Source organism: Sus scrofa, chromosome 13 (assembly GCF_054392235.1).
Source record: "Sus scrofa isolate SSC_HxYL_T2T_F1_AM1 chromosome 13, Sscrofa_HxYL_maternal_Yorkshire_Landrace_v2.0, whole genome shotgun sequence".
NCBI classification, from domain to species: Eukaryota; Metazoa; Chordata; class Mammalia; order Artiodactyla; family Suidae; genus Sus; species Sus scrofa.
Window position 1 is genome coordinate 88,214,171 of NC_139395.1, and position 15,541 is coordinate 88,229,711.

Genomic DNA, 15,541 nt, shown 5'->3' on the forward strand with positions numbered 1-15,541 from the left:
TGAATCAGAGCTGCAAGTGCCAGCCTACACCACAACCATAGCAATGCAGGATCCGAGCTGCGTCTGCAAACTACACCACAGCTCATGGCAACACTGTATCCTTAACCCACTGAACGAGGCCAGGGATTGAACCCACATCCTCATGGATACTAGTCGGATTCGTTTCCACTGAGCCATGATGGGAATTCCTTCCATTTATAATTTGATGATTCAAGTAGAAGTTAGAATGATGACTGAGTATAAGCCATCTACTTACTCCAACTTGACTTCAGCTTGAGTTGAGAGGTGTTCAATTCAAGTAGCCTTTTCCAGTTCTCTCTATAAAAAGTTGTTGCTGTTGTTGTTATTCAATAAGACATTGAACTGAATCAAGTATCTGGTGCATTTCAAGGCCCATTGTTCAGAGCTAAGCCTGGGAATGGTAAGCAGGTGCTGGGGCTTCCTTTCTCAGGTTGCCTGAGATCAACAGGGATCATTGTGGCAACATTGTCTCTGCCTTGGACAACTTCTCAGTGTTCATCCCCTTTCCCCACACCCATCTCCACAATAACTCACCCATTAAAGTGCCAGTGGGGACTGGTAGGTGGAGAATGTGATGGTAGAGAGAGGGTCACAAGTCCCTTCAAACGTTGAACCCTAACCACACCTGAATTCATTCTCCACACATATTTCCCCACACCTGAGGGAGCAACAGCTCTCCCACACCCCAAGATTACATCACAAGAGAACTCTCCCAGAAAACAAGTTGTTCCCTCTTCTGATGGGATGGGAGCATCACGACAGGCAGCTCAGCTCAAAATCCCATTTTAGGGAGTTCCCGTCATGGCTCAGTGGTTAACGAATCTGACTAGGAACCATGATGTTGCAGCTTTGATCCCTGGCCCTGCTCAGTGGGTTAAGGATCCAGTGTTACCGTGAGCTGTGGTATAGGTCGCAGACACAGCTCAGATCCCACGTTGCTGTGGCTCTGGCGTAGGCCGGCGGCTACAGCTCTGATTCAACCCCTGGCCTGGGAACCACCATATGCCGCGGGAGCGGCCCTAGAAAAGGCAAAAAGATGAAAAAAAAAAAAAAAATCCCATTTTAGCCCTCATGGGGCTGACAGGTTGGAGACGGAAAGCTAAATACCTCAGTCAGGATTGTGGCTGGAGGAACAAGGGTATGACTCATTCAGACTGTAAGACTCCTGGCCAGAGCTGGTGACTAACAACATAGAGCCATGGGTTATTTTGTTATTGTTATTTTCAAACTGTGTCAGACTAATCCTATTTTTTTGTTGTCGTTGTTGTTGCCTTTTTGTCTTTTCTAGGGCCACACCTGCGGCATATGGAGGTTCCCAGGCTAGGGGTCTAATTGGAGTGATAGCCGCCAGCCTACGCCAGAGCCAAAGCAACGCCAGATCCGAGCCATGTCTGAGACCTACACCACAGCTCACGGCAATGCCGGATCCTTAACCCACTGAGCAAGGTCAAGGATCGAACCCGCAACCTCACGGTTCCCAGTCGGGTTCATTAACACCGAGCCATGATGGGAACTCCAGTCTAATCCTAATTTTAAGAAACCTCAGATGAGCCCCAAATATCTTAAAGCATGACTGATTAAAAATCCTCAAAGTAATACTGCTCTTACTTTCTTCAACTTAAAAATGCATGAGAGTTTTAGAAAAGGATGTTTGGCCTGGAGAAGAGACCCAAAATATGCCGGTATCTGCAGTTCCTTCCATCTAATTCTGGATACCTTCCATATAAATCTCCCTCTAATTCTGGATTACCAAAGAGATTATCAATCACTGGCCTACAGTTTCCAAAATTGGGGTTGATCTTTTTCCCAAGCAACAGCCACATCAAACTTTGGATCATACCACATCTAAAGAAAGGATTAACTACAAAGACATGTTTTCTAATGTGCTCTGTGACCTTGAGCAATGGCTCTCCCTTTCTGGGTCTCAGTGTTCTAACTTAAATCCAGAATTCCAGCCCAAACTACCTGGAGATTTTACTATTCAGAAGCCTTGGCTCCTCCCAGGTCCTCCTTCCCTTTCAATCCCTTGTTTAAATAGCTTCCCCTCTAATGGCTTGTGCCCTGGAAGCAGCACCTCCAGGCTCTAGCCAGAAGCACTCTCCCCAACATGAGAGCCACAGCCCTCCGAGTGCCCAGGGCAGCCAGCCTCCTGCTTCTGTTCTCTTTCCGGCTGGACCTCGGTGTGGAACCCAAGGAGCTAAGATTTGTGACATTGGTGAGTAGACTTTTCCTCATTTCTTTTCCCTTCAAACTGTTACCAGCAGGGTCTGAAAACCAAGTGTCAGGTTTCATTTTACCCCAGGACACTCTCTGGGAGACCAAACTCAGAAAGTGAATAAGCAAGTTTTGCAAGTTCCTTTTAACGAAGATTAAACATGTCCTGACAAAGTGTGTTTGATTATTTTTTCTTTGCCAATGTTATTTATCTATTTTACAACTGTCTTGAGTGTAGATTCATTCTGACAGCCACACGAGTCCAGGAGACGCTAAACTGGCTTCATTCAGTTTAACGATTATTTTTCCGCAAGCGAAAAAACTGTCATTTTCTGAATTAAGTAGCTCCTTCCCTTTTTGTTTATCAGGGAACTAGAGAATCTACTTGTATATATAATACATATGTGTGTGTGTACAAAAGACTTTGAAGCATAAAAGTGAAACTAAACAGGAGTTTTAGGATGATTTCCTGATACATAGATTTGACTGACCATTGAAAACATGTTTTTCTGTGTGGTGAGGTAGAAGAGGGGCTGGGGCAGTTAATGCATGTTTTCAAGGAAAGAAAATATACTGTTGGCCTTGTTTTTAAAAATATGAAGAGTTTGAAAAATAAAGGGGATTTACCACTTTTTACTGTCAGTCCTGGGATGAATCCCTTTATATCTCTTGGTTTCTGTCTTGATCTTTGATTCTCTGTTTCTTTTTTTTTGCGTTTCACTCACTCTCTCTGCCTCTGACTTTCTCCTTGACTTTCACGGCTCTCTCAATCTCTTCAGCATATTTTTTTGGTATATGATGGAGCATATAAGAAGCAAATTTTATTTCCGAAAGAATATCCAAAATTTGTTTTTATAATTTTGAGAGAGATCCCTTTTTACCTAAACATGACGTTCTTATTTTTCTTAGCTTGCTATACTCAGAACTTTTTTCTTTCCTTTCTACAGGAAAATTTCATATCCATATGTTCATGCATATCATGATTTTTAGTTCAGTAAATCTTTAGATCATGAGTCAGCAATGAGAGAGAGAACCAGAGCAATAGACCATCAATTTATTTACAAACGATCCACCAGCTGTCAGGCTTCTGTGTTAAAAAGAAGCAGCAGCAGCTGTATGATATTCTGGAGTTCCCTTCGTGGCGCAGTGGTTAATGAATCCGACTAGGAACCATGAGCTTACGGGTTCGGTCCCTGCCCTTGCTCAGTGGGTTAACGTAACGATCCGGCGTTGCCGTGAGCTGTGGTGTAGGTTGCAGATGCAGCTTGGATCCCGCGTTGCTTTGGCTCTGGCGTAGGCTGGCAGCTACAGCTCCGATTCGACCCCTAGCCTGGGAACCTCCATATGCAGCGGGAGCAGCCCAAAGAAATAGCAAAAAGACAAAAAAAAAAAAAAAAAAAGCAGCAGCAGCTGTATGATATTCTGTACGTTATATAGGAAAATCCATGTGAGATAGACTTTTACTTATATCTGTGGGTTCCTTGCCAACATGTGCATTAAGTGTAGGGACTCTGCAGAAATTACGCTGTGGACACTGTGAAACGCTGGTCAAGGGATCATCTTTTTTTGAGAGATTACAGTGAACTCTCAGTTAACTGCATGTGGTTCATTTTCTCCTCCATGTTAGACTACAGCCAGGCTGACTTCCCTTGGCTACCAAACTGTTGTGGGTTTCTTTTCTCCCTCTCCATTCTTGGTTAATGTGCGTTCAGGGACGCCAAGTTAATTCTTCCCTAAGAAAAACCTTACAAAGTTAGCTCTCTAGGAACTGAAAATTTTAACAATTACAAGACTAATTTAACCAATTTTCCTACCTCAGCTTTCTTCCATTAATGGTAGATTAAGAACAATTTAGTACATCTTTCTTTCTTTTTGTAGGGCCACACCTGCAGCATATGGAAGTTCCCAGGCTAGGGATTGAATTGGAGCTGCAGCTGCCGGCCTACACCACAACTCACACAACGCTGGATCTTTAACCCACTGAGAGAGGCTAGGGATCGAACCCTCATCCTCATGGATAATATTCGGGTTTGTAATGTGCTGAGCCACAATGGGAATTCCCAGGACATCTTTCTTTACCCTTACAAAACTACCTCCATCTAAGGATTTAAGCCAGAGATACCACTGTCTTCTTTTCACTGATTATAGAAAATATCTGATTATAAATCTTTCAATTATATACCCAGGGAATTCTCTAGAAAATTATTAGGAGAATCAGAGTAATAGAAAGGTGCCTCTGATTAAAGTGGTAACATTAATGACAACAACCAACTTAAATGCTGTATTATGTGCCAGACACTGTCCTGAGATTTCAATATGGATAGTGTTACATTATCCTCCCAACAAACCTATAAAATAGAGTTACCAGAAAACACAGGATGCCCAATTAAATTTGAACTTCAGATAAATAGCAAATAGTTTTTAGTATATGTATATCTTCCCATGCCATGTTTGGGCATCCTGCATTTTTGATTGATAAATCTGGCAACTGTTCTATAAGGTTTTTGTAAAATCCTTATTAACTCGACCGGCTCCATTTTCAGATGAAGGAATTGAGACACAAAGAGATGAAGCAATTTGTCCAGGGTCACACAGGGTTTAAACCCAGGCCGTGTCATCCCAGAAACCTGCTCTTAATCACCAGACATATTTTGCACCTGCTATGTGATGTCTAACCCAGCACGTGGAGCCGAGGTCTTTCTTTCTGTGGAGGTTTGTGTATTGGCTTCACTCATCATCAGCTGGTGGTTTCCTTGCTTTTCTGCTGTGATCCAAGAAAAATTGATCTTCCTCAATTCTGAAAAACTATTCTTGCTGGAAAGAGCAGGAAACTGTCCTTATTCTCTCTGAAGGAACAGGATTACCAGATGCTCTTTTAAAACAGGCTCACCAGTGTGCATCCTGGGGAATGCTAAGTTTGACAAGTTGTTAACAGGTGTTGCTTGATTTTAAAAAATGGGTTTCAATAGTCAAATAAGCTTTGGGAAGAAAAATGTGGGTTAAACTGTGTTTAATGTTCTCCGAAATGCAGTACTTTTCAGAGTCTTCAATATTCTGATATGTTCTGTGGCTTTCAGGGAAAGGATCTAGTAAATTGCATTTCCTAAATATTGACTACAAAATCCACCTCCTCTTTTTTTTCCAGAATATCCCATAAAACACCCTCAGAGAAGAGAATTGCTATTTTTAAATTTATAGAGAGAATAATAAGTATGATGAGTCCCAACATACCCATCAACTAGCTTCAATAATTATCACTCATGGGCAACCTTGTTTCATCCACATGCTGACATACTCCTAATGGAATTTTGCGAAGTAATCCCACACATCATTATTCCATCCGTAAATAGAAAAATGCCATTTTAAAGCATTCTCTCTCCCCAAAGCTAGGGAAAAGCCGTAAGTTCAGGTGATCTCAAAGAGAAAACTTCCTTCTCATTCCACTAAGTTTTACAAAGAAAAGGATGGTAAGTCACACAGTAGCTCCTCTCATTCTTTGTGGTTAACCATGTAAAATTTCTACTCAAGTCCTTGATGCAAAAGGCCTCCAAATTTTAAGCGTGTCACGGATTGGGTAACTTCCACACTGTAGTTAGGTAAATTCAAGTGGTGCTGGCCATCACACTCTTCCAGGGGCCACAGACCTTCAGAGTTCTTCCTCAGTCCTCCTAGGAAAGCAAAAATTTGGCAGGTTACCCCCCATGCTGGTGGCTGGATGGTGTTGTCGATTTTCTAATGCTATGTGCTAAATGGAAGTTGAAAGCCATACCTAGGAAAACGTTGAACTTTCATTAACTCAATTTCTGGCCTCATTTATCAGATATAGAACCAAGAAGAGGTCACTTAATCCAGCTGAGTCTCAGATTCCTAAACTCAAAGATGGAAATAATGACCATGATGATAATTTCTATTCACAGACCTGTTTAGGTTTAAATGGCATGATATACATAGAGCCTAAAAGTTTCCATCTGAACCATTTTTAAGTATACAATTCAATGGCCTTAGGTGTATTCACATTGTTTTGCTACCATTGAAACCATCCATCTCCAGAGTTCTCTTCATCTTGCAAAACTGAAACTTTGTTCCCATTAAATAGTAACACCTCAGCTTCCCCTCCCCTGGCCCCCACAACCACCATTTGACTTCCTGACTCTGTGGATTTGGCTACTCCACATATTTCATGTAAGTGGAATCATACAGTACTTGTCTTTTTGTGACTGGCTCATTTTACTTAACATTATGCCTTCAAGGTTCTAGATGATGCTTCATTATTTTTCAGCAAATACAACTTAGGGTGTTAGATATCATGTCAAATAGAACCTATGCTAACTTTGTTTTTTGATTTTTGTTTGTTTGTTTGTTTTGTTTTTTTAAGGGCCGCACCTGCAGCACATGGAAGTTCCCAGGCTAGGGGTCAAATCAGAGCTACAGATGCCGGCCACTGCCACTGGCCACAGCCACAGCCACGGCAACGCCAGATCCGAGCCGCTTCTGCAAACTACACCACAGCTCATGGCAACACCGGATCCTTAACCCACTGACTGAGGCCAGGGATCGAATCTGCCTCCTCATGTATACTTTTTGGGTTTGTTACCGCTGAGCCACGACAGGAACTCCCTTATGCTAACTTTGTACTCAAGTGCCCCCTACCTGTGAACTCTAACTTATTTTCTCTTGGGAGAGACACAGGTCTGTGTGTACGTGTGGCTTGAGGCCGGGAGAAGCTGGAGGGGAGAACACAGAGGGGAAAAGCAGAGCAAAGACCCGAGTTGGAGCAGAAAGCAGCAGACCTGGAAAAGAAAGGATGAGTTTCTTCCAAAAATTGTGAAAGAAGAAGAATCCTCATGGCTTGACTATGGCTATTAAGGAAGAGAAAGGGGTCAAAACGAGCCTGTTTTCTAATTTTGGTTGTTGGAAAGATGATGATGCCATGGAGATGGGGTACATGAAAGGCATCAACCATATGAACGTCCTCAAAAGGAATATGAGATATAAACACCAACGAAATTATAATTATTATTGTGTGCTACACAATACCATACAGCATAGTGGTTAAAGTGCAGGCTCATGAATCAGACCTCTGGGGTGTGAATACCAGCTCAACCTCTTACAAGCCGTGTAACTATGGATGAGTAGCTTAACCTTCCTTGGGTCTCAGTTTCATCATCAGTAAAGTGGGGATAAGTACTTTGTGGAGTTACTGTGAGGCTTGAGTTAATACCTAAAAGTACTCATAAGTCTATCTGGTAAATGCCTAACTTTAGGTAACTATAGTGTTATGGTGATTATACACATAATCACAATTACCTCATGTTCACATAACCAGTTAATTAAAATAGCAAATTTTTAGTATTTTTTTCTTTTTATTCTCCAAGGATGAAGCAGTTACGTGCTTTTCTTTTTCTTTTTCTTTTTTGGCCTCTCCTGGGCCAGGGATCAGATCCGAGCCACAGTTGTAACCTATGCCACAGCCAAGGCAATGCCCGATCCTTTAACACACTGTGCTGGACTGGGGATCGAACCTGCATCCTGGCACTGCAGGGATGCCGCCTGATTAGCTGACACCACAGCAGGAACTCCTGCCTTTTTTAATTTTGATAGGTTTTCTTCTCGGCTTTGAGCTCCTGAACCAATAAAAACTGGAAAAAATATATACATTTAAAATGTAATGAGTTAAACAGGTTTCACTCATTTCAACTTTGACTTACTAATCTACTGAAACACTTGTCCTTTCCTTCAGAAATCTGGCTAGATTAGGTTACTACTTGCCCTTTTCTTTGCTTCATCTTCATTGTTATGTTTGAACAGCACCTTTGAATACATGCAGAAACTTCTCAAGGCCTATAAACCTCTTTTTCACATCAATTGAAATAAGAATTACAGTTCCAGCTACTGTATTGAAAGCATCCTCTAGATGCCATGTTCTTTGCATTCTGTTTTTTGAATCCCCAAAATGATCCCATAAGTCATGTAATATTGTCTTGGTATCACATGAGAGTACTGGAAACGGAGTTCCTGTTGTGGCTCAGCGGTCAACAAACCCAACTAGGATCCATGAGGATGCAAGTTCGAGGCTTCACTCAGTGAGTTAAGGACCCTCAGTGGGTTAAGGATCTGGCATTGCCGTGAGCTGCAGTGTAGGTCATGCAACTCAGATATTTCGTTGCTGTGGCTGCAACATAGGCCAGCAGCTTTAGCTCTGATTTGACCCCTTGCCTGGGAACTTCCATATGCAGCGGGTACAGGCCCTTAAAAAACCCGAAAAAATAGAGTAGTGGAAAGCGCTGGAACTTTCAGTGGAGTACTGAGTCCTAGGGACTTCAGAGGTAACCGTCTGGGGGCACATCTCTAACTTATGGGCTGGCCGATGAAAGATGTACCAGATAAAACTCTACCCTGCAAAAAAAAAAAAAAAAAAAAAAAAAAAAATCAGAGCTCATGCCTCAGCTGACAAACAGCATCTCCTCATCTCTCTCCCCTGTGTTGTGGCTCCCTAATTGCCAGGGTCAAGGAGTAGCACAGCCATCTGTGGGGACCTGCAGGCCTTTCATGGACATTTGCTGGACAGGCCACTGTACACTGAGCGTTGGTGCTGGGACAAGTAGGAGGTCACCTCAGTTAGCTTATGCAAAGCTCCTCCCACTTTTATGCCAATGCATCTTGCAAATTTTCAGGGTGTTGCACTCATCAGGAAAATTATATTGGGCTCAAGACATTTCAGTCAGCCGGGTTGCCACCATAGGCACTTGCTTTCAAATTGTCCTAAATCCAAAGGAAGAATTATTATCATTAGGGAAATAAAAGTAGAGGAGAGATGATTAGAAATTAATAGAAGTATTTCTCAAAGGAGAAATATTTCCCTCTGCTCAACGGATAGTTCTCATCTGCCCCAATATGCTGCACACTGTTTGCAACAGGAAAGGAAGTATGAGTGGGGAGCTAAGGTAAAGGCCTGGATAACATAACGACGACCAGGAAAATAATAGTGACAAATATAATAACAAATTTCACATACTGAGCACATCCTAGGTGTTCAGTAGTGTGATGATGGCTTTGCGGATATTACATATTTAGTTCTCATGATTCTCCTGCATGGACAATAATGATTTTCTCATTTTGTAGAGAGGGAAATCAAGACATGCAGAAGTTTATCATTTCCTCAGGGTCACTCTGCGAGGTGTTGATGAAGTAGGGGTTTGAGCCCAGGTCTAAGTTATTCAAACCCAGAGCGTTTCTGAGATACCAGGCAATTGTACACAGTATAAAAACTTCATCCCTCCCCTCTCCTGCAGGCCTCTGTGCTCCTGGGCCCTGGATGCCCAAGGCCTGTCTGCTTTCCTCGAGGCCAGTGCATGACGTGTTCCCACCCAAGCAGTCAGCTTCCCTGCTTACCTCTGAAGTGACATTCATTTACCCAACTCATTCATTTCTCCCTAGACTTTCACTTTTTAATTCTTTTTACCAATAGAGTTATTTCTCAGTTCCTAAAAGAAGAAAATGAAATAACTTTTATCCATGGCAAAGTTTGTGCATCAAGAGATTTTCATGACTTGGAGCATGCTAACAAAATAAATAGGGAGGGGAGTTTAATGCCACGAGCCAAGGTCCCTTTTAGGATTTCCAGAATCATCCCAAAGTTGTACCATGTGTCTTGAATTCCAAACCTGAAAGAACAATATGATGGTTTATTGGACTCTAATCTAATCCAGGGACAGACTCACTGTTCTAAAAGCAAAGGCAATATCTAATGCTGGGTATGAGGCGAAAGATAAGAGAATGAAATAAAGGAGGAAGAGGAGCAGACGGAGCACACCTTGGTGATAAGCAGGGATGAAAGTTCAAAAGCCTGTGAAATGAGAAGATTGGAAAGAAAGCTGTTGTATATCTGAAGGAGCTGAACCAAACCTGAGATTCATTCATGCAGCAAAACAAAGCACTATGTGTGTACTTACTGTGTGCCAGGCCCTGTTGTTGATACCGCAGTGCCCGTGACAGCAAGGACTCTGCTTTCAGGGAGTTTCTGGGGAGAGGGGGAGCCATACACGCGCGCGCACACACACACACACACACACACAATTTGAAAAACAAAAAAAATACCAAAGATAAAAATGCAACCATGAGATGGGAGAGAGATCAAGCAGGAGATACTTGATACTGGGTGAACAAGAAAGGCCTCTCTGAAGAAGTTGCTTTTCTCAGGACAAGCCTGAATGTAGTGGCTGAGTGAATGTGCCAGGAGATGCAGAAGCAGGACATTCCAGATGGAACATGAAAGCCCTGAGGCTAGAACACAATGTATTGGAAAGGACAGCAGAGGAACTCATGCCACACATGAGCTGGAATAAATGGTGGACTCATAGGGGCTCATTATAAAAACTCATTGTAAAAAGATATACTTTTGTATAACTTTCTGCTTTTCCACACACCAAAAAAAGTTTTAATAGAATGAGGGGATATTAGAGGGTTCTAAGCAAATCAAGAGACTATGCTGTTTGATACTTTTAAAAGGAGTACTTGACTGCTACAAGGGAAGAGGGACCGGACATGGTGTCCTCGGGGCCTCCACATCCTAAGAAAGGCACCAAATCTGGTTAGTAGACTTGATGGAACAGAGTCAGTCACCAAACCATTCTTCTTTTTCAAAAAGTTACCTGTGATTTAAGAGTGAAGTGTTTGTGGTGTGGTGGGGAGAGATGTGGGCTCCCATCATGGAGCCCACGGCTTAGTCCACCTCTTTGTGCCTCAGTTTCCTTATCTGTTCAAGGCAGCAGTTGTGCCCACCCGTCCTCGCAGAGTTATAAGAATTACAAGAGATTTCAGGGGAAGGATTATGCAATACCAGGGAAGGTGGCACAAACATAAGGGATTGTTATTAACTTGGATGTCTTCATTTTACAATTACCAATGGTGCAAACGGTCCTACTGCTAATAACTAGTCTTAGGTTTCAAAGGATTTGATAGAGTCTGACTGCTGGACTGAGAACAGAGGCTATATATTTGGCAGAGCCACAGTTAAGAAGATTGCCCTTCCACAGACTTAAATAATGCCTGGGTATAGTCCAAAGGCTTCAGCTGAACTGGAGAAACTCCAGAAGCTCAAGTATATGCTTCACCTGCATATGCTTCAGAGCACAGGTGCACGCGTGCGCCCATACACACACACACACACACACACACACACACACTCTCTTTGATGTCTAGCTCAGGAGGTGGGGTGTGGTTTATTAAGTGTTTCTGTGGACCATTCCTTCTAAAGAGTTCAGGGCATGTTTTAGCCAGTACCTCAGAAACCCTGAAAGTTTACTGAAATGTAAGGGAGTATAATTATTTATGATCTATAAGGACAGAGTAGGAAACATTGCCCAAGTCTCATGGTTTTATTCCAGCTCCGCTCTTTAAAACACTCCTTTAAATGGATCACACTGTTTCCCCCCCCCCCCCCCCGCCCCAGGTCATGCTGTCATTTAGTTGCATAACCTTAGTTTTAGTTTTTAAATGTTTGGGGTTGTTTCTCACATCAAGGTTTTGGTTTCCTCTGATGCAGCACAACCCCCTACTTCCTACACACCTACAACTTCCAGTGTCAGAGGGAAAAAGTAGAATTCATAAAGAAGCCCCAGATCCTAGATGGTCCACTGGTGGGATGCTAAGGGGTGTATTTGAGCAGAGAGAAGTGAGCCTCTTACACAGGTTCAGAAGCTGGTGTTGGAGATATATGGCCTGTGTTGGGGTCTTGGCTGTGCTCTTTACATGCTGTGTGACCTTGGGCAGGTCACTTAGCTAAGGTCAGTTTCCTTCTTTGTGAAATGGAGATAATGATAGTAACTGCTCTGTAGAATTGATGAGAAGATTAAATGTATGAGGAGCACTTAGTATAGCTTCTAGGACAAAGCAAGCATTCAGATAGTGTTGAGGAGTTATTGTGGTTATAGGCTGGTAGGAAGTGGTATAAATTTTACTACAATGTCTCTCATCCAGCTTCTCTTTGCCCAACTCAGTGGCTCTGAACAGGAAGTGGGAGGGGTGGCCCCCAGAGGACATTTGGCAGTGTCTGGAGACCTTTTCATTGTCACCCTGGCATCTAGTGGGCAAAGGCCAGGGACACTGCTAAACATCCTACAGCCCCCAACAGGGAATTATCCAGCCCCAGATATCAACAGTGCTAAGGCTGAGAAACACTGGAAACTAAGAAAATGTGGGGTGTATGATCTATTGAAACCACATAACCCTGCTGTATAGCACAGGGAACTATACCCAATCACCTGTGATGGAACATGACCGAAGATAATATGAGAAAAAGAATGTATATATATTTATGACTCGGTCACTTTGCTGTACATCAGAAATTGACAGAACATTGTAAATCAACTATAATAAAAAATTTTTTTAAATCACATAATAACTTTACTTATATCTGGGAAGGTGTTTTGCACAATTATCTGGCATCTGAAAAGTCTAACGTGTTTTGACTGTGGAAAGAGAAGCACTAGTGATTCGTCTCAACAATTTCTGATCAGGACCAAGTCACCTCTAGTTTCTAGTAACTGTAGATGCTCATCAGAGAGTATGCAGCCTTCCTGCTGCCATGAGGGGACCACTCATGACAGAAATTCCTTATCTGACCAAAATAATTTAAGATCACTACACCATTGTCCCTCTGTTTGCTGTATTCTGTTACACTGAGGTTTTAATTTCTCACCAGTTAAGAGAGTTAGTTTTCCTCAAATACTTGCAACACAACCCAGGTCTCTGAAGCCTCCCTCACCTTCCTGGAATTCCATCCCAAAGATGACAAAAGTTTCAGACTTCCTTACGCTGTCTCTGCTGAACTGTTTTACAGGATTTCAAAGGAGAAGCCTCTTGGCTTTCTCTTCAATGGAGTATCTTAACCACGTAATATGAGTGAAAAGTAGAGGAAATCTCAGAGAATGAAAGGTGTTATGCAGCCCTCCTCTGTATTAAAAATGGTTGCTGACATCAGTGCGACTTCATCTTGTATTTCTTGAGGTTTTTCTTTCCTTATCTTTTGCTTATAAAATAGCTCTGGGATGTATACATATATATGACTGGGTCACTTTGCTGTAAGGAGAAATTGACGAAACAATGTAAATCAACTATAATAAAAATCTTTTTAAAAACATTTGTTAAAGATAATAACCAATTCAAAAAAATTTTTTTAGTAAAATAGCATTGTGTTTGGTTTGTTATTCTATTCAGAGAGCATTTTAGAATCAAAGTACCAAGGTTTCAAAAGTCCACACTACTCTCCCCAAGGAGTAAAATGTGCAGAGTAGCATGATGACATGCATACAAATCCAGAAGTATGTTTTTATTATTAAAGTATGGTTAAAAAAATAAAAAATTTTAAAAAATAATTTAAAAAAGAGGGGTTCCTGTCATGGTGCAGTGGTTAACGAATCCAACTAGGAACCACGAGGTTGCAGGTTCGATCCCTGGCCTCACTCAGTGGGTTAAGGATCCGGTATTGCCATGAGCTGTGGTGTAGGTCGCAGATGAAGCTCGGATCCCGTGTTGCTGTGGCTCTGGTGTAGGCCAGCATCTGCAGCTCCGATTAGACCCCTAGCCTGGGAACCTCCATATGCCAAGGGAGCGGCCCTAGCAAAGGCAAAAAGACCAAAAATAAATAAATTAATTAATTAAATAAAGTTTAGTTAAATTATAATGTTTCATCAAGTTCTGTTGTACAATAAAGTGACCCAGTCAGACGTATGTTTTAAAGTGTTGAGAATTAGCTTTTCTAATCCCGCACTTGCAAGCCCTTTATCCCTCACCTCCTCAAAACTAATAAATCATTGGCTCAATGCAATCATTTGCATTGGCTCAATGCAAATTGTATGTAGCATTTAGGAATTCAGGTTATGGCTCAGCGGAAACGAGTCTGACTAGTAACCATCAGGACGCAGGTTCGATCCCTGGTCTCCCTCAGTGGGTTACGTATCTGGTGTTGTTGTGAGCTGTGGTGTGGGTTGCAGATGTGGCTCGGATCCCTCATTGGTATGGCTGTGGCATAGGCCGGTAGCTACGGCTCCAATTGGGCCACTAGCCTGGGAACCTGCGTATGCCACAGGTGCAGCCCTAAAAATACAAAAAAAAAAAAAAAAAAAAAAAGTATGTAGCATTTAAGAGCCACTATTTTTGTTATATATAAAAACATTATTGATGTTATTACATAATTAAATAAGGAATACTTCGCATCAGAGCTGGTCTGCAGTGAGGTGATATTGTTAACCTCTGTGTTCAGTCTTGCCCTATCTGGATGTGCAAACCAGTCTCCACAGTGGGTCACCTGACTTCTAATGGCGCATCACTGTGTCACTCACATTACCTGAAACAGTAACAGTTCACTGACAGTTTGCCTGTGTTTCAGGTAATGTGAATCACAAGAGGATGAGCCACTAGAAAACAATTCGTGAATTTAGAACAGTTCTTCTTAACCTGAAATTTACCTGCCACGGTCTTTAGAATCCTGATGCTCTGGCTGCATCTCAAACTAATGATATCAAAATCACCAGGGGTGGGATCCAGTCCTCAGAATTTTTTTAATTTCCCAGGTGAGTAGCCAAGTTTGAGAACCAGTGATGTAGAGGAAAATGTATCATGATGAGCAGAAGCAAAACATCTAAGTTGGTAACATAACTCTCTCAATCTATTTTCAGGTGTTCAGGCATGGAGACCGAAGTCCCATTGAAACCTTTCCTAAGGACCCTATTAAGGAATCCTCATGGCCACAAGGATTTGGACAACTCACTCAGGTTGGCTGGATTTTTAGCTAAAGGTTGCTGATGAGTTTCAAGGGAGACTCTGTGGGATTGTTATATGTCGAAACCTTGTAACTACTTTACTCAGATCTGGGAAAGTGTTTTGCAGAGTTACCTGGGACTGAAAATGTTTTGAGGAGTTCTCTGGTGGCCTAGCAGGTTAAGGATCCAGCATTGTTGCTGCTGTGGCTTGGGTTACCTCTGTGTGTGGTTTTGATCCCTGGCCGGGAACTTTCTGCATGCTGCAAGAAAGAAAGAAAGAGAAAGAGAAGGAAAGAAAGAAAATATGTTTTGATTATGGAATGAGAGGCATGAATGATTAGCTTCAAGAATTTCTGATCATGACCAATTCACCCCTAGTGACTAGTAACTGTTGGAAAATTGTATAGGGTTGTCTGTTTTGATCTTTTTTACTCTGTTGGCTTTATTAAAGCATAAGACTTGTTCATGGACAACAAAAAAATACATGAGTTTGAAGATGCTGAAGGGAGAAAAGAATTACTTATAAGCCATCCCTTGAGTTTCTC

At 42.1% G+C, this 15,541-nt stretch overlaps 1 protein-coding gene across 2 annotated transcripts in view; it reads left to right on the forward strand.

Annotated features, from left to right (window-relative positions):
• The first annotated feature begins 2,079 nt into the window (after positions 1-2,079).
• The window catches only part of ACP3 (acid phosphatase 3), a 99,498-nt gene continuing 86,036 nt past the window's right edge, over positions 2,080-15,541 (forward strand). For both annotated transcript variants that reach the window (XM_084989672.1, XM_021069456.2), the window contains exons 1-2: positions 2,080-2,236; positions 14,913-15,008. In XM_084989672.1, the coding sequence (XP_084845798.1) occupies positions 2,129-2,236; positions 14,913-15,008 (204 nt within the window). In that variant the 5' untranslated portion in view covers positions 2,080-2,128. The remainder of the gene's footprint in view (positions 2,237-14,912; positions 15,009-15,541) is intronic.